A 26,264-nucleotide genomic window follows, 5' to 3' on the forward strand; every position below is an offset into this window, starting at 1 on the left:
GCAAATTTTCAAGTCAGATTTGAATTTTTTCAAAATTTCTTCTGGATATTTATTAATATAAAGATTTTATATATAAATAAATGGGTTTGTGAATATTATTACTTAATGACACATTTTCTAGCTCTAAGGGATTTATGTGACTCTTGTACTCCATTGGCCCTCCTATTATAAGTTGAAGTACATACTGCATTTTCATCTATATTAAGAATAGAATTTCTTCTCAAAAAAATAAAGTGCTTTTTTTATATACATTCCTCATTATGAGTAGTATAGTGATTATGCTATGAAAAAATATGTAACTACTTTCTGTACCATCATCTGATGCAAGCTGAATGTAATGATTGTTTTAATGAACAGTGTACCACAAACAAGTGTTCATACCACATACATGTGGTTTTAACATTTATCCTTGCTGACTGACATCAAACACTTGTCCTTTACGGGCAGGGTCACCATAACAACTAGAAGGGGGTAGTTCTTCGTCAATACTAGTTTCACAACACAGCAACAACGTAGTTATTACCTGCTGATTTTTTAGGCCTAAAACAACTGCTTTGCCATCAAGAGATAGTTCACAGCAAGTAAAAGCTTGATCAGGAGTAAACACAGCCAGGCATTCCCCTGCAGATATCAATAATAATGACATTAGATTATTATCTTTATACAGTCTATAATTTATTTTTCTCTCATTACATAACTGTGAGAAACACAAATTTAAATCTGATTACCAGAATTTGTTAATAATTTATGCATCTTGAATATCAAAAAGATGTTGTTGTTATTATCAAATTCCTGATATGTATCCTCGGAGAGGGAGAGAATATTCTGATAATACTACATGAAAAGCATACATCAATATCAACTTCCTATTCATAATTTTACTCCAAATTAATCTGTTATCTATCAGGAATCCATGTAGTCATATCTTATATTTCAGCTTTACTATATTTTTTTAAATAACAGCTTCATACATGTAAGAGAAAACTAAATATAATTTATTATTCCTATATATTTCCCTCAATATGTTACGAGCTTCTTTCAGAGGGAAGATAGAAAAACTGGTAAGCATACATGAGGGGGGGGGTCTGAAAAGTTCTCAGCCTCGACCATATATGGCAACACTATTGGCAAGAATTTTTTTTTTTTAGTTGGTATATCATTCGAAGTTCATAAAAGTTTATGGGCACTCTTCTCCTTCATTTTCAACAATTAAGAAATAGGCTTGCTCACAGCAGAGCAAAAACGCACTCGCATGAAAATCTCTGAATAGTGCTTGGAGCGTTTTAACGAGAATAAAACATTTTGTGTATCGATTTATTACTATGGATGAGACTTGGATTCACCAGTACACACTAGAATCCAAACAGCAGTCAGAAGCTCGTTGTTCAGTGCCAAAGAAGACAAAGTCAGTTCCATCAGCAGGAAAGGTCATGGTATCAGTGTTTTGGGATGCTAAAGGCATTTTGTTTATTATCTTGAAAAGGGTAAAACAATAACTGGGGAATGTTATTCCGATCTTTTAACCAGACTAGATGAAAAAATTCGTGAGAAAAGACCAGTTTGCAGAAGAAAAAAAACCTTTCATCAGGACAATGCACCTGTCCACAAAGGTGTTTTGGCAATGGGAAAATTAAGGGATCTGCACTATTAATTGTTGGAACAGCCACCCTATTCCCTAGATTTGACTCCCTCTAATTTCTATCTCATCGCAAAACTAAAACTCTTCCTCGCTGGTCAACATTTTTCTTTGAATCAAGAGGTGATTGCAGCTGTAGAGGAGTATTTTGCAGATCTTACTGAGCGCCACTACAGGAACTGGATAATGGCACTGGGGTATCACTGGAATAAATGTACAGCAATCCCTCAATTAGTGCGCCTAATGCATTCTTAAAAACAGGCACATTAATCGAAAACGCACTAATCAAATATAATAACCTATGGGAAAATGTATAATTCGTTCCTAAGATTTCTTTTTTGAAATCAACTTACCTTAATTCTTTTATATAAAAAATATTAAGGTATGTTTCATGGCCTAGTTAAAGGAAAACAATGAAGCTGAAAGACAATAAAACATATTCAGATTATAAATTTTATTGTTCTACTTCTTAACAAAGAATTGAGCTAACGTAGTTTGGCAGGCATTTTGTTTCTTTTTTTTTTTCATACAACTGACGGTATGGCCCTATTGCCTCTTCTACTCTTCTGTAAATTTTACTGCTTCTCTCTTCATCAGGGTCAGCCTCTAAGCATTGCTGCTTAAAAACTTCGATTGTAGGAAAAATATTTTCAAATTGTTTCTGTGAAATCTCTTTTGGCTGACTATCGGTGGTTAAATTTTCTTCATATTCTTCGGGATCTTCCCACTGTGCATCTAAATTTAGCAGGTCAGAATCACTCAATTCTTCAGAATGAGATTTAATTAACTCTTGGACGGTATCATTGAAGGGGAGAAAGAAATGAAGGACGTACGAATTGGTTGCAAGCACTTGAAATCAAGTGCTTTATAGATAAAATTTCCCAACGTTATACAAGCAAAATAGTTACCACTTTAAAAACTACAATGATCATAAAAGAGAAGTTAATTTTCTGACATGTAATAATAAACAACTCATCCCAGAAAATGGATTGATTACCCTATTATCGGAATGGATTCTCCTTTTTGTGACATGCGCAGAAGTGTCGAAGGGTCTGGAATCTGTGGGCGTACTATAGCAGATGACAAATTTGGGCGGTAAAAATTTGGAACATAGTGTACATGGAAGTAGTGTAGTATGCATTAAAAATAACTTTGTAAAATTAGAAATTGTTAATTCTTGACTACAAAGATTAATGAAAATTAACTATTATTTAGATATTGGTTCAAGTGTAGGTGAATAATTAATTTAATTACCAAAATTGGTCAAGTGTAGGTGAATAACTAATTTAATTACCAACTAGTTGGTAATTACCAAAATTGGTCAAGTGTAGGTGAATAACTAATTTAATTACCAACTAGTTGGTAATTAAATTATTTATTCACCTACACTTGACCAATTTTGGTAATTAAATTATTTATTCACCTACACTTGAACCAATATCTAAATAATAGTTAATTTTCATTAACTTTGTAAAATGTTTTAAATTGGTGACTAAATTATTTCATTCTGGTGAGTGATTTTTTAAAATAGTTAGCCATAAAAATGTATAGAAAATTTTTAAAATCTGTAACATTTATTTTTAAGATGTATATAGGTGCACTAATCAAATTTTAGAGGCGCACTAATCAAAAACACACCAATTGGGGATTAATTGAGGGATTACTGTATTAGTCTTAAGGGAGATCATGTTGAAAAATAAAAATAAAAATTTTGAAATTATAAATTCTTTTTTTCATTGTTAGGCCGAGAACTTTTCAGACCAACCTCATATAATATCGCTTGTCTTGGTCACAGCTGTCCAGTAGGAGAAAACACTAATAGTTTCCATAATTTTTTTTAAACTTTACTCCACTATACTTATGTAAATCTTACCAGGAACACTCAGTTAGGAAATTCCTCTGTAATTCTCACATTCAGTTTTATTTCCTTTTTCAAATAGTTTGGTGCTACGAGAGCTTTGCTCCAGTTATCGGATTCAACCCTCTGAATTATGCAATGTAGCCACTGTAAAACTTTTATAACTCCATATCTGAGCATTCAGTTTGAGTAATTACATTCTTTCTGAATGTTTCACTCTGCTCTCACTGCTTGTATCATTTAGCAATCTTTCAAAGTATATACTTCAATACTGCATACATATAGAATATGTTCATTTCAGTTTTCACGTCGCTTTTATCATCTGTGATTCATTTTACAATGCTCTTATCTCCATTTCTAAACTTTTTCAGTAGCCTTCAGAATATTTGCCACATTCCTGATATTTATTTTCTGTGTTTATACCAAAGTCATCCCATGACTTTTGTTTAGCTAGAATTACACAGTTATTTGCTTTCTTACATTTTTCCTATTCTGTCAGAACACATGCATGCTTACTTGACATTAACTTTCAATATGCTTTCTTCTTTTTATTTTGACTGTATCTTTGCTTTTTCTGGAGTTCTGATTTTTCTATGAAAATTCAGTATATGGTACTGAATATCCAAGATTTGGTTCTTATCTTCAAGCTCTTATTTTTATTGAAAAATATTTGTGTATTTGAGTTTAAGTTCACCTCTGAAAGCTGTTCGACTTGAACTCTTTTTACAACTTTCTTATACATCCTTCTTTTCAATATGATATTCAATTTTGTCCTGGCTCAAAACTAACGCTCCTGTTTCAAATCCTCTGTATATTCTTCTATCCTGAACCAGTGTTAAGATATCACTATCAAGAATAACATAGTCAATGAAATTTTTCTTATTTCTTTGTGTTCTTTTTGTGTAAATTTCTACACAGCTTTATGTAGGAACATGCTATTAGTAATAACTAGTCGTGAACAGATATCCATTTGGTACTTACCATTATTATTAGCTGTGCTCTTTTTTTCCATATTATTATTATTATTATTCAAGCCTCCATGGAATCAAAAGACTCATCATGGGAGGTCCTTTCTAAGAAACACAAGTCTATCTACACTCATTGAGGGAGGTCCCTCCTAGGAAACACAAAGTCTATCATACCACTCCTTAAATGCATTGACCGTTCTCGCTCGCTCACCACTCCATCAGGAATTGCATTCCATTGTTCAACCACCCTCCATGCAAAGAAACCACTCCTCACCCTCTTTCTCACAGTTTCCTTTCGTAACTTCCAGGTATGGCCCCTTGTCATGACTCCTTCCCGCTGTTCAACCAAGCAAAGAACTCCCCAGTGTCAACCCTGTAACCACCTCTCAACATTTTAAAAGTCTCAATCATATCACCCCTCCTTCTAGGCACCAAACTCTGCAGTCCACACTCCCTCAGCCGATCCTCATAACTAACATTGTACAGTCCTGACACATCTTTGTTATCTGCCTTTGTACCTTTCCATAGCTAATTTATCCCCTTCAAATCCTGGGGACCAGATCTGAGAACAATAGTCTAAGTGTGGTCTGATCAGGGTCTTATAACCAACGGAATGATAACCATTTTATCTCTGCAGGTCAGTGTCCTTCTCAATATTGCAGCAATCCTCTGAGTTACCTTCACTACCTTTGCAACATGTCACCTAAATTTCACGTTTCTATCAATCATCAAACCCAGATCTCTTGTCTCTCCTACTTCCTCCAGTTTAACTCCTCCCATAGAGTATGCAGCATCCTGTCGATGTGTCCCAAACCTCAAGACCTTACATTTTGCTGCATTAAACTGACCCCCCCCCCCATTCATTTGCCCATCTATCTAGCTTATTCAAATCCTCTTGCAGGGCTACCACATCTGCACTATTACTAATAACCTCTCCCAACTTCGCATCATCTGCAAACAACCGAATAACCCCTTGCAATCCATGGACAATCATTGATATAAAGGTTAAACAATATAGGTCCCAGTACTGAGCCCTGTGGAACCCCCACTTGTTACGTTCTGCCTCTTTGATATTGCTCCACCATACATAACTCTCTGATACCTATCGGACAGCCAATCCTGAATCCAGTTGACCAATCTGACATCCAGACCCATTTGCTGCCACTTGAATATCAGCTTATCATGTGGCACTCTGTCAAATGCCTTTGCTAAGTCTAAGAAAATTGCAGTATATGCCTTTCCCTCATCTAATGTTCTTGTAACTTTATTATAAAAGGCTAGCATATTGCTAAAACAAGAACACCCCTTCACAAATCCATGCTGACTCTCACTGATAACATTACCCCCATCTGCCCAATGCTGTATATGGTCCCTCACTACTTTCTCCAAGATCTTAACAACTACTGATGACACACAAACTGGCCTATAATTAGACACTTCCAGTCTGCTACCACTCTTATGCAATGGCACTATCTTACCTTCCTTCCATTCCATGGGCACCTTTCCCGCAGTCAGACTTGCATTGAAAAGCCAGGTCAAGGGCACTGTCAGTTCCTTAGCACATTCTCTCAAAACTCGTGGTGAAATACCATCCAGTCCCACAGCTTTACTAACATCCAGAGTACTCAGTATGTTGGAACACACTCTCCTCCTGCACCTTTAAATCTTGAACCTGCTTTATCCCTCTCGTATTCAAATTGACTCCTCCAGGATGAAATACTCCAATAAAGTGTTCATTCAACAATTCCACTATGTCCTCTGCATCAGTCACTCTATTCCCATTTTTATCCCACAATGTCATTCTTGCACAGTCATTTCTCCTCCTACTGGCCATATAGCTAAAAAATTCCCTAGGATTTTCCTTGGATCTAAGGGCCAATCTTTTCTCATATTCCAGTTTTGCCTTACTTATCATACTAGCCTGTGTCTTATATTCTTCATGCATCTTCTCTTCCCCTGTCTCCTTATATCTCTTCCATAGCCTCTAGCCTCTTTTTCGCATTAGCTCCTGTTTAATATTGTTTCCAAATTGTGTCCTCTTCTTCACTCGTGGAATACAGCTTACCATTGCTGCTAACAAATATTCGTTCACAATTTCCCAAGCACTAATGATATCCAGGCCTTCTAATTCCTCCCTCCATGAAACTTCCCCAAGTTGACATCTAAGACTATTATAATCACCTGCTTTATAATTCAACATACGTTCCCATCTCCTTGATACTTCTGCATGTCTATTCATTTTCCAAGTCAAAACCATATGGTCACTCTCTCCAACTGGTGGGAGAGATGCCATCTCAGTTATTATCAGCTCTTCTGATGCTATAACCAAATCCAAAAACTCTTGAACCTCTTGTTCCCTCTGTTACATGCTGCCTAAGACATTTATCCCTCAAGAATTCTAGAAATTCCATTCCTTTATTGTTACATGCATCTTCCTTTTCCCAATCTATACTGCTTTAGTTAAAATCTTCCATAGCAATCGTTCTTCTTGCACTTGTCACGCTCAACTGTCTCAACATCTCCTGGTCCCCACCCTCTGCACTCCTTGGTCTGTAGCAACACCCCACTAAATATTCTCAAAACATTTCAGTGCCTGGTAATCATTTCCTATTCTGTTGTTTAAATCTTCAATAATACTAACTTTTCATTTTTCTTTCAATCAGGTGCCTTTTTCTAGTGCCTCAAAAAATACCTCTCCTTCTTCCTTGGTTGTCTAATTCCCCATATTGCTCTACTTTATATTGCCTGCCATCAAGAAGATTATCTCATATTTAGAGTTGAGTACTATAGCTAATACTTATTTTTCATGATCATTATTGCCATTTTGTATTTGCTGCTTAGAAGAGGCTTACCTGTTCTTGTTTTCTTTGTTTTGGTCACATCTATTATGTTGATCTGGTTCATCCAATTCTTCTGCTAGTTCCATTTCTTTTTCTGCTTATGCTTCTTATGTTGATGGTGCTAATCTTGAAATCATTGATGTTGAGTTGCAGTTTACTCAAGTAACTGACATTTTTCTGTTTGCTTTGATTAATTCAATAAGCCTTGCCAAACCAGGCATGAAATTGCATCACATTTTAGAATAATTTTATTTGATTTAAGCGAATAAGAATAACATTTGGTTGGCTAAATCCTAAACTGCCAGCCACTCCTTGTTCATGGCGAATGTGCAGCTGTGACAATAGAGGAAAACAAAATGGACATTAATAAAGAAATAGTGTGCTTGAATGTTATCCTGTATAGGACAAAAAGCAGGAGTGGCAAGAGATTAGCAGGACTAAAAAGAGAAGGAAGCAGATGGTCTGAAGTAACAATAAAGACCAAGTGAACAAACCAGAAAAACAAGGAGTAAATTATATACAGAGACTCAATGATCAGGAGAGTACTCAATGAAAGTGTGACAAGATCGTGTTTCCCTGGTGCAAAAATTCATGATATCAGTCATGTCATCTGGAAACACTACAGGCCAGGGTAAGGATGTTAGTAGTGCATTGGAGATAGTTAAGGGTCATCTAGAGGAAGCAATATTAAATTGTATACCTAAGGTGATGAGTAATATCATTAATATCCTGGTTTCTGTGGTGATTCTGATACAGTGGAGAGAGAGAGAGAGTACAAAGGAGAAAGTGTGCTCTCCTTTGTACTCTCTCTCTCCACTGTAGGAGAGAGTGTACTCTCTCTCTCTCTCTCCACTGTATCAGAATCACCACAGAAACCAGAGGACCAAACTTGTGTGCAATAGTCCAAGTGAGGTCTTATCAAGGTCTTGTAAAAAGGCAAAACAACTTCCTTATCTTTACATGTCAAGGTTCGTTTCAGCATTGCAATTATTCTCCGAATTGTATTTACAATCTTTGCTACATGACCCATGAACTTTAACTACCTGTCTAATAAAACTCCAAGATCCGTAGCCTGATCAGTTTCTTCAAGCATAATCCTGCCAATATAATACAACATTGGATATCTACTCAGAACAAAGTTCATGACCTTACATTTATTAACATTAAACTTAGTCATTTTCACATGCCCATAATTCCAGACATCTTTACACATGCTTCATAGGTCCAAACCGGCTGAACACAGAATTCATTCTCTCATGTATGCGCTATTCACTTGGAATGCCATACATCTAACTCATCTAAGGTGATGAGTAGATGTATGAGTAATATCATTAAGCACGAGATGCAGAAGAAGAAAATGTTGTGGAGGATATTATAAAGAGAAAGGTGACCAGCAAACTCACCAACTGTACAAGGTAGAGAAGGAAGGCAAAATCAGATTATGAGAAGAATCTCTATAAATTAAAGATGCCATGAAATTATACTCTTGGTTTAATCCTTTATCCAAGCGTAAGCAAACAAAGTTTGCGCCTGAAGTATTTTCAGGACTGGGCAAATTGTATATAGAAGCTAATGACTTCACATCGCTTGCCTTAGTATCCAATAATGCAAACTTATGGACATATATAATACTGTGCATTATAGGAAGGGTCACTACTCAGACCTGTTTTAACCTTTATTAAGACCTCATCAGTGGGAGCGAGATCCAGATGTGATAACAAGGTTGAAGTAATGCAGAAGTCCCAATGATGAGACTACAATAAAGGAAACTGGTTTGGATAGTGACCCTTTCCATAATGCATAGCATTATACTTGTAAGGATATGTGCTTTGCATTATGGGATACTAAGGCATGTGATGTGAAGTCATTAGTTTCTATATATGAGTTACCCAATCCTGTAAATACTTCAGGCACAAACTTTGTTTGCTTACACTTGGATAAAGGATCAAACCAAGAATATAATTTCTTGGCATCTTTACTTTATAGTCTAACCAAGTGGAAAAACTTCCAATGAGAATAATCTAGTTGTGCGGGCCAAAGGAAATCCCAAAGAGTTCTTTCGTTATATGGCAAGTAAGAAGAAAAATGACTAAAGAAGATTAACCTTAATGAGTAATGATGGTCTAGAGGTGACAGAAGCAGATAAAATAGTCGAGTTACTGAGTGACCACTTAGCAAGGTGAATATCATCTTAGTGAGGTTACTGCTTTAACACGTGACATACACTAGTGTGGGAATAGAGGGTGGATGAATTGGAGGGTTCTTAGGATATTGCAGAATCTCAATGTAATACAGCTGTTGGATTAGATGGGATATCAGCAAGGATTTTGCGAGAATGTGCAAGGGAACTGGAAATGCCTTTGACTAGGTTTGTTAATTTAAGTCTCAGCTCTGGCAGAGTTTCAAGGGAGTGGAAAGAAGACAAGATAATTCGCTTGCATAAGTGAGGTTTTAAGACTGCAGTAGCAAATTAACCAATCAGTATTTCAGGCACGTATTTCAGTATTTCATTAAAGAAGAAAGTGCTAAATATGATCTTAAACTTAACCTCAAAAAGACAAAAGTTATGGCAACATATGAACTTAATGATTTTGAAGTAGATGGGGAGAAAATGGAAGCAGTTAACAATTTTGTGTTCCTAGGATCCCGAATTGATAAAGATGGTTATTGTACTGAAGAAGTTTATTACTCGGAAAAAAAGCAATGACAAATTTAAGCAACATCTTTAAAGATAAAGATATTAGCCTCACAACAAAAATCAGAATTGTGAAAGCAATGGTATTCCCTGTGGTGCTGTATGGATGTGAAAGTTGGACCCTGTGAAAGAGTGAAAGAAGGAAGATAGATGCATTTGAATTATGGATTTGGAGACACTTACTAAGAATACCATGGACTGCAAAGCAAACCAATAAATCAGTGATAGACAGAATAAAGCCAGCTTGCTCCCTTGAAGCTACGATCATACTTCGGACATATTATGCAAGCAAATGACAGTCTGGAGAAGATGATGCTTGCTAAAGCGTTGATGGAAGCAGGAGAAGAGGAAGACCAAGAATTAGATGGGTGGATGGAGTTAAAGAAGCAACTGGAGTGCGCTTGGAGGTTCTGAAAGACATGGTCAGGAGCAGATCGGAATGGAGAATGTATGTTTGTGGAGTTGCCAGGAGTCGGAAACGACTCGATGGATCATAACACACACATTTCAGGTGTGAAATACTGGTAAAAGTACTGGAAAAATTGGTCAAAAATAGAATTCAAGAATGGATGGATAAAAATATGATGTTGTATGAGGGGCAACATTGTTTTGTGAAGGGTCAGTCATGCCTTAGTAATTTACTGGATTTTCCAAAGGCATTTGATAGAATACCACATGGAACTCTGTTATGTAAATTAGAACAAATATAGATGGATGGATATGACACTTGTTAAGTGGATAAGAGAATGGCTGCTGGACAGATATCAAAAAGTGATATATGGAGAGGTAGAATCGAGGCGAAAACAGGTGAGTGGTGTGCTGCAAAGTTTGGTGCTGGGACCGGTGGCGGCTTGTGGCTAAATCGTGGGGTGCTGCAAGTTTCAATATACATATATACACTGTAAGTACAGTGTATACGTGTTTGGATAAAATATCAAAATGATGGTAAAAAATTTAAAAAAATTAAACATGAAAAAATATTATTGATAAAATCACACAATTTGGTGTAATTCAAAATTACTTAAAAATAAAATATATTCTTGTTTTATTTCATGAAAAAATATTGTTTATTATCGATAAATTTATACAGTTTTATTTTTAAGTAATTCAAAATTACTTAAAAATAAAATCCATTCCTTTAATTGTAATTAAAGGAATGGATTTACAATTTTTGGACATTACAATTAAACCCTATAATTGCACTACAAACACTCTACTACTAGTGCAAACTGTATATAAACAACAGTGGAACAACAGTTCTGCTGTTAATGTTCCACTATGATGTGCATATGCTTGCCCTTGCACGTGTAGCAATATGACACTGTGGTAAACACAGTGCTGCTAGCACCCTTAGCCCTCCTAAGTGCTACAAGATGGATTTTTATTATTTTTTATACAGAATAAAAGAATTGTATAGGATTGTTGATAAAATTAAATATTACAAGCAAATATAAATAAATTAATAAATATATTTATATATCGAGAAAAATTGTAGGTTCCGCAGTGCCTATGCATGAGCTGCCCCTGGCTGGGACCATTGCTGTTTAATTTGTACATAAATGATATAACCTTAAAGGAAATATTCAGTTGCTTGCGAATGATGCAAAATTAGTAGAGTAATAGTTAATCAAGGTGATGTGGAGAGCTTACAAGACGATTTAAATAGGGTGTCAGTTTAATGTGGAGAAATGTAAAGTTATACTATTATTTTTACGGCTATTATTGCCTGCTTCTGTTTAGGAGTGCTCCTGTTTTAATGTCAGTCAAGTTATACATTTTGGGATAAATAGATTACAAGCTGTGTATCACATTGATTGCGCTGTACTACAGGAAATAGATGAAGCTAGACAGAGAGTTAAAGTTTAGAGGACGTGTTGCTAAGGTAGCCCATAAGATTACTTGGCTATTGAAGAAAACATTAACAAGTATAGATAAGGAAGTTGTCTCCTGGATTTCTTTGGGGATAAGGAAGTGGTGGAGAAGATTCAGAGGTGAGTGGTCTGTGGAATGTTCCCTATGAAGATAGATTGAGGGCATCTGGATTGCAGAAGCTGGCTGATCAGAGAAAAAGAGGAGATATGATAGAAACATTTAAAAAGTTACTTAAAGGGTTTCATAGGATTGATGCAGGGGGAAATGTTTCAGCATTTGGTTTTAGGGGACCAGAACGAGGGGTTATCTCTGGAAGTTGAATAAAGGTGTGGGTATTAGGGGTGTGAGGACTAGATTTTTTGGTTGGATAGTTGTAAATGAGTGGAATGGGTTGCCAGAGTCAGTTGTGAGAGCTTTACCTGTTAATGGGTTCATGGAGAGGTATGATAGATTGAGTGGATAATTTGGGTCTCCCATGATGAGTCTTCAGAATCCATTTTGGTGCCCATACAATAATAATAATAATTCAGTATCCAAAAAGGAGAGGTTGGGCATTAAGTCAGACTGGACATTAACCAGACAGGCTGGCCGAGTGGTTAGCATATCTGCTCTCCAGCCAAAAGGTTGTGGGTTTTGAATCCCACCATGGGCATGGATGTTTGTGGTTGTCTGTGGAAATATTAGTGGTGGTGGGCAGTAGGTGGCGTTAGTGTAGTTGCAGTTCATGTAATGGGTGGATTGAGTGGTGGAGTCAGAGTTGTAGAGTAGGTGCCCTCCCTCGATGAGTCCTTGGACTCCCTGGAGGTGTCAAGTAATAATAATAATTATTATTATTATGCAATATACTTAAGATTTGGACCCAATCATACACTCTTCCTCTCCATTAACATTAGAGAAATAACAGGGCATTTCAATTCTCATAATCCTACTTAAACTAAGTAGGATTATGAGAATAACAACAAAAAAACTCACTTTCTCTGCATTGTTACTGTCAAAATAACAAAATCTGTCTGATCTAAAATAGTTTCTCTCCTTTTTGGACAAAAAAAATATTTTGGAAAAATAAGGCATTCAATTTCTTGATTTCAGTAACACAGGAATAATATACAACAGGATCTGTTGCTACCTATATAACCCCATCATGAATAAACTATTCCAGCATCTTTAATCATAAATATGGAACACAGAACATATGTTCATCCCCCCCCTCCCCCCAATACTTGGGTTTTATATGAAATGGTTTCTGAGTTTTGTCATTTAATGAATTTGAATTCATTAAATGACATTTGAATGACTGCTTTGTTCCAACACATGAAATGTTATGACCTTTAGGAGAGTATGTAGTTTCTTTTCTTTCAATAGCTACTACAATACAATATTATAGATTGAATACTTATGGTAAATGCACAAGAGGTTTTAACAAAATAGACAGCACAACATCCTTCTTAAATCCTGCTTAAATGACAAGTTTTTTTGCAATTAATAATTACCAAAATATTTAATAAACTTACCCTTAGTAACATCCCACACTCTTAGACTGCGATCCCTGCCCATTGAGTCATAGGTGAGACATCGTGTACCTGCCTCATTCATTCGAATCTGATCTACTGGAGCTGTATGGCCTTGTAAAGTAAACCTGTAATAAATCATTATAATACTAAACTGATTTTTCTATTGAACTGAATTAAATGCAACAGAATAAGACATTTCTATTCTGTGTATTCTATAAGTGTTAGGTTTGAATTTTTTAGATTGTAGCAGGTTTAAAATATGCAAATGAACAAAAACTAGGTGGATTATAAAATCACACAAAGAGATTCTATGGTTTCTAAAGCTCATGATAGTATACAATTTAGATTTATATGTGGGTGCCTGTCCAAAATTAAAATACCAATAAATACTTAAATAGATGAATATTTATGTATAAATTAATTTATTTTATACACATTAAATATGATCTAAACACACTCTTACTCAGTTTTTGGGGTGATCTCTAGTTCTGTCATGAACTGAAAAATTACTTCTTCCATCTATTCTATAATAACTTATATGCTTCTCTTTTATCCCTGCTTTTTTTTTTCTGCTACCAAATTTTTTTAAGGCCACAAGTTCCTTACAGGCAGCATTCCATAAGTCTATCGCGTTTGATCACTGTAGATATTATCTTTCTATATCAATATAAGAGAGCCTCCATACCTCAGTCAGTATTGATGATGCCTGAAAAACCTGAGTTTGGAATCCCATCTAGGATGTGAAGAACCTTTACCAGGCTTTTTCACAGCTGAAGGTGAGTTAGCTGGTCTCATATAGAGGTGGAAGGATTTTTTTTCTCCTGGAAACTTGGGATTTTCATCCTGCAAAACAGGTAAACCAGCTACAACAATGCATCATCAGATTTCTAAGAGACAAGTTACTTGGCCATGACCGGCCACTGAGCCTTCTATTAAAAGGGGAGAAAAGAGAGATCAATAAAAAGAGAAACCATATACAGGAATAATAATTTCCTTATATCTATGGGTCTGTGTTTTTCAACATTCAAGTGATCCTTTGTGTACTGTTCACTTTTGTAATAAGTCCCTTGAGCTTCATCCCCAAATCCCTGGCCTCATCAGTTTAATAATACAGCTAATAATCTTTGCAGTACAAAGTCATAACCTCACATTTTGCCACATTGAATTTGCAACCATTATATTTTCTTCAAACTGTCATTACATTACATTAGTCAGGCACATTACATTATCAGCCTGGGGGGACTTTTGGCCTCGAGCACCACATGTCGCCACTGGGTACGGTCCTCTGCGACTGTCCGCGTTCTGGTCTCCAGCCCGACAGCCTGCAGGTCTTCCTTCTCCTGATCAGCCCATCTCTTTCTCGGTCTCCCTGGCGGCCTCCCACGCTTGTCTCACAGTCCTTTCGGGGCCCATACGGTACAGGTGCCCCAGCCACTGAAGACGGCGGGCTCACAGCTCCATCAAGACATCTGCCGAGTTGTATAAAGCATGTAGAACTGTCAAACTGTCAGTCTATTCGAATCATTCTTCAGGATTTCTACATTGCCTAACAACTGGATACTTCTCATTAAAATCATTCCTGCCATCATTAATGTATAAGGTAAACAATTAAACAGCAGAGGTCAAAGTACAGAGTATGTGGCAGACTGGTCACTTGCCTTTTCCTTGGATCTACCCCAACATATGTACTATTTTTTTATATTTGTTCACTATCTGTCCTCTTATCCATACTACCAGAATCATATATTTCCCATTTGACAGAGTCTGACAGGATGCCACATGATAAGCTGATATTCAAGTTGCAGCACATGGGTCTGGATTCAGGATTGGCTGTCTGATAGGTATCAGAGAGTCGTGTATGGTGGAGCAATATCAAAGAGGCAGAAGGTTACAAGTGGGGTTCCACAGGGCTCAGTACTGGCAAGGTCACGCCAACCCGAGGGTGCACCGCACCCAGCGGCAACATTGATAAAGCGGCATTTTATGTAGCTAATATCTAATTTGGATTATACAATGTAGTATTAGGGGTGGTAAAAGTTTGCACCCAGGTGGCAATACCCTGGGCATGCCCCTGAGTACTGAGACCTATACTGTTTAACCTTTATATCGATGACATTGTCCATGGATTGCAAGGGGATATTCAGTTGTTTGCAGATGATGAGAAGCTGAGAAAGATTATTAGTAATAGTACAGATGCGGCAGCCCTGCAAGAGGATTTGAATAAGCTAGATAGATGGGCAAATGAATGGGAGAGGGGGTGTCAGTTTAATGCAGCAAAATGTAAGGTCTTGAGGTTTGGGACACATTGACGGGACGCTGCATACTCTATGGGAGGAGCTATACTGGAGAAAGTAGGGGAGACAAGAGATCTGGGATTCATGATTGATAGAAATGTGAAATTTAGGAAACATATTGCAAAGGTGGTGAAGGTAACACAGAGGATTGCTGCAATAATGAGAAGGACACTGACCTGCAGAGATAAAAGGGTTATCATTCCATTGTGTAAGACTCTGATCAGACCACACTTAGACTATTATTCTCAGATTTGGTCCCCAGGATTTGAAGGGGATAAATTAACTGTGGAAAGGGTATAAAGGTGGATAGCAAAAATGGTGTCAGGATTGTACAATGTTAGTTATGATTATGGGCTGAGGGAGTGTGGACTGCAGAGTTTGGTGGATAGAAGAAGGAAAGGTGATATGATTGAGACTTTTAAACTGTTGAGAGGTGGTTATAGGGTTGACACTGGGGAGTTCTTTCACTTGATTGAACATGTCACTCATGACAAAGGGCCATCCCTGGAAGTTACGAAAGGAAACTGTGAGAAAGAGGGTGAGGAGTGGTTTCTTTGCATGGAGGGTCATTGAACCATGGAATGCATTGCTTGATAGAGTGATAAGAGCGAGAACGGTCAATGCGTTTAAGAGTGGTGTGATAGACTTTGTGTTTCCTAGGAGGGACCTCCCTTGATGAGTCTTGATAGACTTGTGTTTCTTAGAAAGGACCTCCCACGATGAGTCTTTTGACTCCATGGAGGCCTGAATAATAATAATAATTTGCTCCAGTTTACTTAACAGATTTCTGTGAGGTAGCCTATCAAAAACCTTTGTAAAATCTAACAATATTATAGCATAATCATTCCCTTTATTCAACTCAAATATCACTTTATTGTAGAATGTGAGTAAATTTTAAGTGGTAGATGAATTTCATTAGCTGAAGTGACTCGAAAGCAGCTCCATGATTAAGTTTCTAAAACAAACGTTCTGGATTATATAACTCTTTACCCACTCCTGGTACTAATGTGTGATAGGTTTACAGCCTTTTGTGGATGAGATTTACATTAAAATGATAAAAATTACTAAGACAAGCCTTCCCTTCAGAAAGTAATGGATGGCTGTATGGTTTTGTGAAGAGAGGCTCTTTCCCCTCTTTCACCGAGAGAGTATTCATATTCTATCATGGTGTATGCATTTCTCTTATCCAACTTGATTCAACTCAGTCGTCGCTTTATTGTAGAAAGTAAGAAAATTACTAAGAGAAGATCATGCCTTTACATAGATGTGCTGACCCTCACAGTATAACATATTCTTATCTACCCATTTCTGAATACTGGGCTTACTTTTCTAGAACATTAACCATTAGTTCTGAGATTGAGACAAAACAATCTTGCCCTCTTTCCACTTCCTTGACACCCTGTCAGTGTGGACACTTAAACTGAATAGCTTATTCAGGTATATACTGCCATCCTACGGCCATATTTGCATCAAGATTTTGCAATATCTTAAGCATCTCCAATTCATTTACCCTTATTCACGCATCAGTCATTGTAATATATCTTCCACCTGGATGATACATACTTGCAAAGTCATTCAGTAATTCAACTTTTTTTTCCTACTACTATTGTCACCTCCTTAACATTTACATCCATTAAAATTATTCTTCCATGGTCAATGTTCCTTCTACTTGGCACAAGCAAAACAGCATTTCGGGATTTCCCATGGTCTTCCTAGCTAATTTCCTTTTGTAAGCTAGTCTTCCATTTTTATCTTACTATCTTCGATAAAAATACTGTTGTTTATGCTTTGTATTACACATGAGCATGTTGGTCACATTTCTTATTATATGTTCTCCAGAATATTTTCATTTTTTTGCAGCTTAATGATGCTGCTCATCCATATTCCTTCCACCTGGTTTATCCTCGTGACTTTGGGTATGCACAGTCTGATACTGTTTCTCTCAACCATTTCCCATACACTGTTGATATCTTTTTCTTGCCGTTTGTCATGCCATGGCACTCCTCCAAGCCACTTCTTAAGTATGCCATACTCACCAGTACTGTAATTCTACACATCCCACTTCTTAACTGAAAATTCCATGATCAGCACTCCATGATCATTCTCCCAATAAGAGGGAAAGTGGCTACCTTTGTTATGGACAAATCCTCTGATGGATCATAAGACAAATCCTAGGTACAACATACTCAAATGTGAGTCCCCTTCCATTATGGTGTCATTTTAGGTGATTATTTTCCTCAGTAGCTATATAAATTCCATTTCCTTCTGTGTGTGCTTTACTTCTCCCAATCCATATCCCCCGCAATTGAAGTTCCCATAATTACCACTTGCTCTGTATTTCTTGGGCTAATTTTCTGAAGCATACTATCTGCATCTTGCTTTGCACCCCCTAACTAACTATATATTTTGTACTAGTGAATTATACTGATGATTCAGAATCTGAGACCTCTGTTGGTTGTGCTGCTGTATTTACTGGCATTATCATATCCCACTTAATTGCAGTAATTATACAGCAGAGTTAGAGTTACATGTAATTCTGTTTGCACTTGTGCATCTAAAAGAAATTACTACCAAAAATGTACGATTCATACAGATTCGCTGAGTTCTTTACAGGCAATCTCTTCTCCTGTACAATCCACATCCAGTGCTTTGCAAGGTTCTACTGCTGTTTTGCACAAATCAAAAGTCCTTAATTTTGATATTCACCTGTGCTGGATTCTCAGACACATTAGAATTAAGGGAAATGACAGTGCAGATGCTAGATCAGCTCATACATTTCCCAGGTATGTCAGTTTCATATAGATACCATAGACATTTTATAGGCTCAAAGTTAATTAACTTATGGCAATCATCATAGCAGGAAGCACTGACAAATAAATTGCACAAGATTGAGCTTCAAAATTAAGTATTGAAATTAAGCAGTATAGTCAACACAGAGGAGAGGAAGTTGTTCCCGCCAGGTTCCATGTAGTGACTGACTATGCCGGCTGAGCCTCCGTAGTTCAGTCAGTATAGACGAGCTCTTCCCAAACTGTGGGCCATGGCCCACAGTTTGGGAAGCGCTAGTAGGTTTTGTTGAATGGGGTTTTGTTAAATGTTTTATGACTAAGTAGAGTTTTTTTTTATCTTAAAAGAAACATATTTAATTTTTATTATTTATTATTTCTTTTTTGTTATTTTTTATATTTTAATGGAAAAAAATCACACAATAGTGTGGGTTCACAAATTTTGCTTCCTGCGTATTTCGGCGCTTAATGAATATTAGTAAATACAGTATATGCTTATTCATATAATTTTCATTTCAAAGCAGAAATCTAAGAATTGCAGTTTCAAATATTTCACCTGATATTGACTTTTTGTGTAGCAGTATTGAAACACGTTCATCACATTAAATTGTTATTAAACCTTTTATGTTTTTAATTCTTTCTTTATTACCAATCGGTTTATGTTTCATGTGCTTGTACTGCAAATGTACAATAACAATATATCTATTTTTTTTGAGGGGGTCGCGAGATATTTTAATTTTTTTATCTAGAAGTTTGGGAAGAACTGGTATAGATGAAGCCCTTTGGTTGGAAAGACCTGGGTTCAATTCCTGTCTGTGATGTGAGGAACTTTATCTGGTCACTTGGTTAGACTATAATAAATTTAGTTTAATCCTTTATCCAAGTGTAAGCAAAAAAAAGTTTGCACCTGAAGTATCATCAGGACTGAGGCAACTCGTGGTAAATGTGGACCAAGCTCTTATCTCTCCTTGTCTTAGTATCTCCCATAATGCAAAGCACATCTCCTTGCGGACACGTATAATGCTATGCATTAAGGGACGGGTCACTACCCAGACCAGTTTCATCCTTTATTGAGGTCTCGTCAGTGCGAGCCGGACCCAGAAGTTGTGATACTAAGGCAGAAGCAATGGAGAAGTCATATTTACCTATACGAGTTGCCAAAAGGTGTATCACCTTATTATTATATTACCTGGATTTAGAGAAAGATGTTGGAAGTTTTTTTTCACTTGGTTAGACTATAATAAAATTAGTTTAATCCTTTATCCAAGTGTATGCAAACAAAGTTTTTGCCTGAAGTATCATCAGGACTGAGGCAACTCATGGTAAAGGTGGACCAAGCTTGTTTGCTTACACTTGGATAAAGGATTAAACTAAATTTATTATAGTCTAACCAATTGGAAAAAAACTTCCAACATCTTTCTCCAAATCCAGAGTAATTTAATAACAAGGTGGTACACCTTTTGGCAACTTGTATAGGTAAATATCACTTCTCCACTTCTGCCTTAGTATCACCACTTCTGGGTCTGGCTCCTACTGACGAGACCTCAATAAAGGTTGAAACCCATTGGAAGCTTGGGTGATGAATGGCAATACTGTAGCCCATGAAGTTTTAACTGAGGCTCGGCTGTTGCTGTCACCCAGGTCCTGGGTGTGTGGGTGGGGGGGTAATGAATGGCAGTGCTGTAGCCCGTGAAGTTAACTGAGGCATGGCTGTTGCTGTTATCCCTCGGATGAGATATGAGCAAATGAGCGGCACTGCTCAGTTGGGGGGTGAGCCTGCCACAGCATAGAGCCAACCGTTTCTGAGAGTTCTTCTGAGTTGCAGGGGTGAGCCTGTTACCGAGAGGGAACAACATTGAGTTTTTGGAGTTTGACCTGTACTTGAACATTCAATAGAGGACGAAATTAGTCTGGATAGTGGCCCTTCCCTTAATGCATAGCATTATACATGTCTGCAAGGAGATGTGGTTTGCATTATGGGAGATACTAAGACAAGGAGAGATGAGAGCTTGGTCTGCCTTTACTACAAGTTGCCTCAGTCCTGATGATACTTCAGGTGCAAACTTTGTTTACTTACACTTGGATAAAGGATTAAACTAAATTTATTATTATTTATCTGGTCTCTTTCAATGAAAGGTGAGTTAGCCAGTCTCATATGGAGGTAGGAGTTTTTTCCCACTTGGAAACTCAGGTTTTTCGTCCCCCAGAAAAGGCAAGCCTGCCCTGTGAACACACCTGGATTACAGTCAGGAATACTTAAGACCCAGCCATAGGACTGATTGTCGATCCTGAGCCCAGATAAAATGGGGGGTGTTGAGATGGTGCCATACTTCCCTGTATAAAGAGCTTCACAGCCATTGTATCATCATATGCTAAATAAAAATAAATAAACAACCATGTGTGAACAATGCAACATGCATCTCACCATTTATCATGTTCTCATGGAGTGTCAGCACTTCACTTGAGAAAGGAATGAGTTTTTCACTAATCTGGTTGAGCCATACACACTTGGGCAAGTCTTATCAGACTCGACTAAACTGCACAAAGTTATGCACCAAATTGTATTAACTTTTTAAAAGGAATTAATTTTATCCAAATGTATTTGATATTCTTTCTTCTCTCCTCAACTTATTGGTAGGTGGGTCCTATGGACTGTTGATAGTGGTCTTGTATTTTGTGCTGTTAGTTTGACAGTTTGGTAACTTTATTCATTTCTGATGTCACTCATGTAATAAGTGAAATCAAATGAAATCAGATCTCACTTAATTGCAGTAATTATTATATTGAAGGAGAACCCATACAGCAGAGTTACATGTAACTCTACTGTATGGGTTCTTCATTGTCAATTACCAGGTCTTCTCTCCATCATTTCTTCATTCAAATTTATAGTCCAATCTGAGTGTCTTAGTAGTCCTATCATATTGTTTCTTCTTTTTTCTAACATATGTAATATTTCTCTTTTAACTTCTGCCTTTCTTAATACCTCTTCATATTGTAGCTCTTTCTGCCCATGAGATCTTTAGCATTCAGCACCACACCAGATCTCAAATGCTAGAAGTACTGATTTGTCTCTTTTATGAAGAGTCAATATCTCTGATCCATAGAAGGCCACACTCCAGATAAAGCCTTTAATTAAGATTTTAAATATTTGATTATAAATTTATTTATATGTAGATACTGATTTTATTAACTTAATTTTTTTTAAAATATATTTTATGTACATAACATAATATTAACTAATTTATATCTTTATCACTGTTTATTATTATCTTGAATACTGATGCAACCTTTGGTTTGGCATACTATGACCTTTACTGTCTCTGTGCCAATAAACTCCTAATCAACTAGCTATTGGACTCTGGTAATATCCCCTGACATTACAACTAGATCAAATACCCTCTGTCCTCTAAGGAAGCTGGTAGTAAGCTACTCTCTGATTTCCCATTCTTGCTTCTCCTCCTTTGCTATGAAAATTTATGCTTTCATAATTAAAATATCCCATAATGATTACTTGCCAATTATCCACTGATATAATTTGCTGATATATTTCATAATCATTCATCTCTGAAGTCTCTGCATCCATCAGCATATTTCATCTGGTTAGTTTCTACTTCATACTAGCTGTCTAGTGTGAAGTAGAGAAATTAAAGTAAAGGAAAGTACAGCTATTGTGAAGTCAAGAAAATCATTACTACTTTCTTCATTATGGAATACCATCTTTTACAGCAGTGTTTCTCAAACTTTAGTGGGCCAAGGCCCACTTGGACAAAGCATATAACTCAGCAGCCTCCTAGGTCTCATACCCCAACTTTTACTAATAAGTTACATTTTACTACCAGAGTTTGAGATATACAGCATGTGACAAAATATTATGCATATTCTTATATTAAAATTATATGAATTATATAAACAAAGTTATTTTAATTAATAGGATTTTTAATATAGATCTTATTCTAAACTATACCTTAAACTTTTCAAACTAAGATAAAAAAAAATTCAGCGTTTCCCTTTAGGTCAGGATTATTTCATCAGAATCTCCCCTTGGAAGTAGAACCCAACTCACTACTACTGAGTTGGGTATTCCCCCCACCTAAATTCTGAATTCCTCTATTATCATTAACCCCTCCCTTTCTCTCATTTCTGCCTGTATGCCTATCCTTTCCATGTATTTTGATATATTTTTAAATAATTCAGTTATGTGTGACTGTGTTTAATAAAAGCAACTGATAAGTAACAGAAGTCATAATGCACTAAAGGACTGGATTCTTACAATGCAGCTCTTAATAATAAAAATAAATAACACCTACCTGCGTGCTCCAGTTGACAGATCCCAGACCAGTACCCATGCATTTTCAAGACCATTAATAACACATCCTCCTTGGGAGGAGATAGCAATACTGCAACTGTTGCTTTCTGGTTTCCACTTCTTGAATAATGTACCACTTTGGAGATCATATACAATGATAAAATTGGGAGAAGTGTCATGAAGTTCCTGGATAATGGAGAATAAAAAAATAAGTGAAAAATTGAATATTTCAAAATTTTATTATTAACAGACCTTCATCAAGTTAGCACACATTAATCAGTAACATACTTATCATACTGACTCATTCACAACACCTTCTAGCAATAACTCTCCATGCAAAAAATTTACTCCATGCTTCATTACTCATCACATGCTTATATAATCTGCAGAAATGGTGTTTTGTTCTATTTCTCTCTCTCCCTCTTTACGATGAATAATCGCTTCTATATTTTGTAATTTTTCTATATTTGTATATTGGTAGTAAGCTACTCTCTGATTTCCCATTCTTGCTTCTCCTCCTTTGCTATGAAAATTTATGCTTTCAGTATTTCACCACGAGTTTTGAGAGAATGTGCTAGGGAACTGACAGTGCCTTTAACCTGGCTTTTCAATGAAAGTCTGGCTACGGGAAAGGTGCCCAGGGAATGGAAGGAAGGTAAGATAGTACCATTGCATAAGGGTGGTAACAGACTGGAGGTGTCTAATTATAGGCCAGTTTGTGTGTCATCAGTAGTGGTTAAGATCTTGGAGAAAGTAGTGAGGGACCGTATACAGCATTGGGCAGATGAGAGTAATGTTATCTGTGAGAGTCACCATGGATTTGTGAAAGGGCGCTCTTATTTTAGCAATATGCTAGCCTTTTATAATAAAGTTACAAGAACATTAGATGAGGGAAAGGCATATACTGCAATTTTCTTAGACTTAGCAAAGGCATTTGACAGGGTGCCACATGATAAGCTGATATTCAAGTGGCAGCAAATGGGTCTGGATGTCAGATTGGTTTCCTGATAGGTATCAGAGAGTTGTGTATGGTGAAGCAGTTTCAAGGAGGCAGAGGGTTACAAGTGGGGTCCCACAGGGCTCAGTACTAGGACCTATATTGTTTAACCTTTATATCAATGACATTGCCAGTGGATTGCAAGGGGATATTCAGTTGTTTGCGGATGATGCAAAGCTGGGAAGGATTATTAGTAATAGTGCAGATGTGGTAGCTCTGCAAGAGGATTTGAATAAGCTAGATAGCTTGGCAAATGAATGGGAGTATCAGTTTAATGCAGCAAAATGTAAGGTATTGAGGTTTGGGAAACATCGATGGGATGCTGCATACTCTATTATTAGTTTTAGTATTATTAGGATTATTAGTAATAGTGCAGATGTGGTAGCCCTGCAAGAGGATTTGAACAAGCTAGATAGCTTGGCAAATGAATGTGAGTATCAGTTTAATGCAGCAAAATGTAAGGTATTGAGGTTTGGGAAACATCGATGGGATGCTGCATACTCTATGGGAGGAGTTATACTGGAGGAAGTAGGGGAGACAAGAGATCTGTGGTTGATGATTGATAGAAACCTAAAATTTAGGGGACATATTGCAAAGGTGGTGAAGGTAACACAGAGGATTGCTGCAATTATGAGAAGGACACCGACCTGCATAGATAAAAGGGTTATCATTCCGCTGTATGAGTCTCTGATCAGACCACACTTAGACTATTGTTCTCAGATTTGGTTCCCAGGATTTGAAGAGGATAAATTAACTGTGGAAAGAGTACAAAGACAGATGACAAAGATGGTTTCAGGACTGTACAATTTTTGGTTATGAGGATCGGCTGAGGGAATGTGGACTGCAGAGTTTGGCGGATAGAAGAAGGAGAGGTGATATGATAGAGACTTTTAAACTGTTGAGAGGTGGTTACAGGGTTGACACTGGGGAGTTCTTTCGCTTGGTTGAACAGCAGGAAGGAGTGAGGACAAGATGCCATCCCTGGAAGTTACGAAAGGAAACTATGAGAAAGAGGTCGAGGAGTGGTTTCTTTGCATGGAGGGTGGTTGAACCGTGGAATGCATTGCCTGATGGAGTGGTGAGAGCGAGAATGGTCAATGAGTTTAAGGTGTGGTATGATAGACTTTGTGTTTCTTAGGGGGGACCTCCCCTCGATGAGTCTTGATAGACTTTATGTTCTTAGGAAGGACCTCCCACGATCAGTCTTTTGACTCCATGGAGGCCTGAATAATAATAATAATAATCCCATGATGATTACTTGCCAATTATCCACTGATATAATTAGCTGATATATTTCATAATCATTCATCTCTGAAGTCTCTGCATCCAACAGCATATTTCATCTGGTTAGTTTCTACTTCACACTGGCTGTCTAGTGTGAAGTAGAGAAATTAAAGTAAAGAAAAGTACAGTTATTGTGAAGTCAAGAAACTCATTACTACTTTCTTCATTATGGAATACCATCTTTTACAGCAGTGTTTCTCAAACTTCTATATTTCTATATTTTCTATACTTTGCAAGAATATATCTTCCAGATGGTGACATTGCAGAAATGAATGAACCAATAGATTATACGAGAATTGTGGTGAATGAAGTGGAGGTGAGTAGTCTATTGCAAAACCTCAATGTCAATACATCTGTGGGATTGGATGGTATACCACCTCGTGTCATATGTGAAGCAGCTAAAGAATTGTCAGTACTCTTGACCATTTTGTTTAATTTGAGTCTCAGGTCTGGGTTAGTCCTGAGGGGATGGAAAGAGAGGAAAATTGAAATAGTTCCACTGCATAAAGGAGATTTCAAGACTGCTGTTGTAAATTACCGACCGATTAGCATATCAGGACTCATTGTCAAGGTCTTGGAGAAATTAGTCAAGAGAAGAATACAGGATTGGATAGATGAAAATGGGATACTGTATGGGGGACAACATAGTTTTGTGAAGGGTAGATCATGCCTCAGTAACTTTTTCACGTTTTATAACACAGTGACGGCTGAACTGGATAAGCGTAATGGGTTTACAGTGATTTTACTGGACCTTGCCAAGGCCTTTGACAGGATACCACATGAAACTCTAATCAGTAAACTGGAGCAGATGGGGATGAATAAAGGGTTGGTGAGATGGATAGGAGAGTGATTGATGGAGCGATACCAGAGAGTGGTTGATGGAGAGATACCAGAGGATGGTTTATTCAGGAGTGGAGTCCAAAAGACAGCTTGTGACTAGTGGTGTGCCGCAGGGTTCTGTTCTTGGACCACTACTTTTCAATTTGTTCATTAACGATACAGGAAAGGATCTGAGAGGAAGTGTTCACTTGTTTGCTGATGATGCAAAGTTGGGTAGAGCAATTGTGAGTGCACAGGATGTCAAAATTTTGCAGGATGATTTGGACAGTTTGGAGGACTGGGCTAGGGAAAATGGATGTCAATTTAATATGGCAAAGTGTAAGGTTATGCATTTTGGAGTGAAAAGATTAGCAGCAATATATCACATTGGTGGAACC

At 37.0% G+C, this 26,264-nt stretch overlaps 1 protein-coding gene across 1 annotated transcript in view; it reads right to left on the reverse strand.

Annotated features, from left to right (window-relative positions):
• Nucleotides 1-314: 314 nt before the first annotated feature.
• LOC150103429 (NACHT domain- and WD repeat-containing protein 1) overlaps nt 315-26,264 on the reverse strand; it is a 102,040-nt gene continuing 76,090 nt past the window's right edge. The window contains exons 5-7 of the mRNA XM_090398480.1: nt 22,768-22,952; nt 13,381-13,505; nt 315-621 (exon numbers count right to left, since the gene is read on the reverse strand). Coding sequence (XP_090254606.1) covers nt 404-621; nt 13,381-13,505; nt 22,768-22,952 — 528 coding nt within the window. The 3' untranslated portion in view covers nt 315-403. The remainder of the gene's footprint in view (nt 622-13,380; nt 13,506-22,767; nt 22,953-26,264) is intronic.

This window comes from Typopeltis vanoorti, chromosome 9 (genome assembly GCF_054136105.1).
Source record: "Typopeltis vanoorti isolate ZY-2024b chromosome 9, IOZ_Tvanoo_1.0, whole genome shotgun sequence".
Lineage (NCBI taxonomy): Eukaryota > Metazoa > Arthropoda > Arachnida > Uropygi > Thelyphonidae > Typopeltis > Typopeltis vanoorti.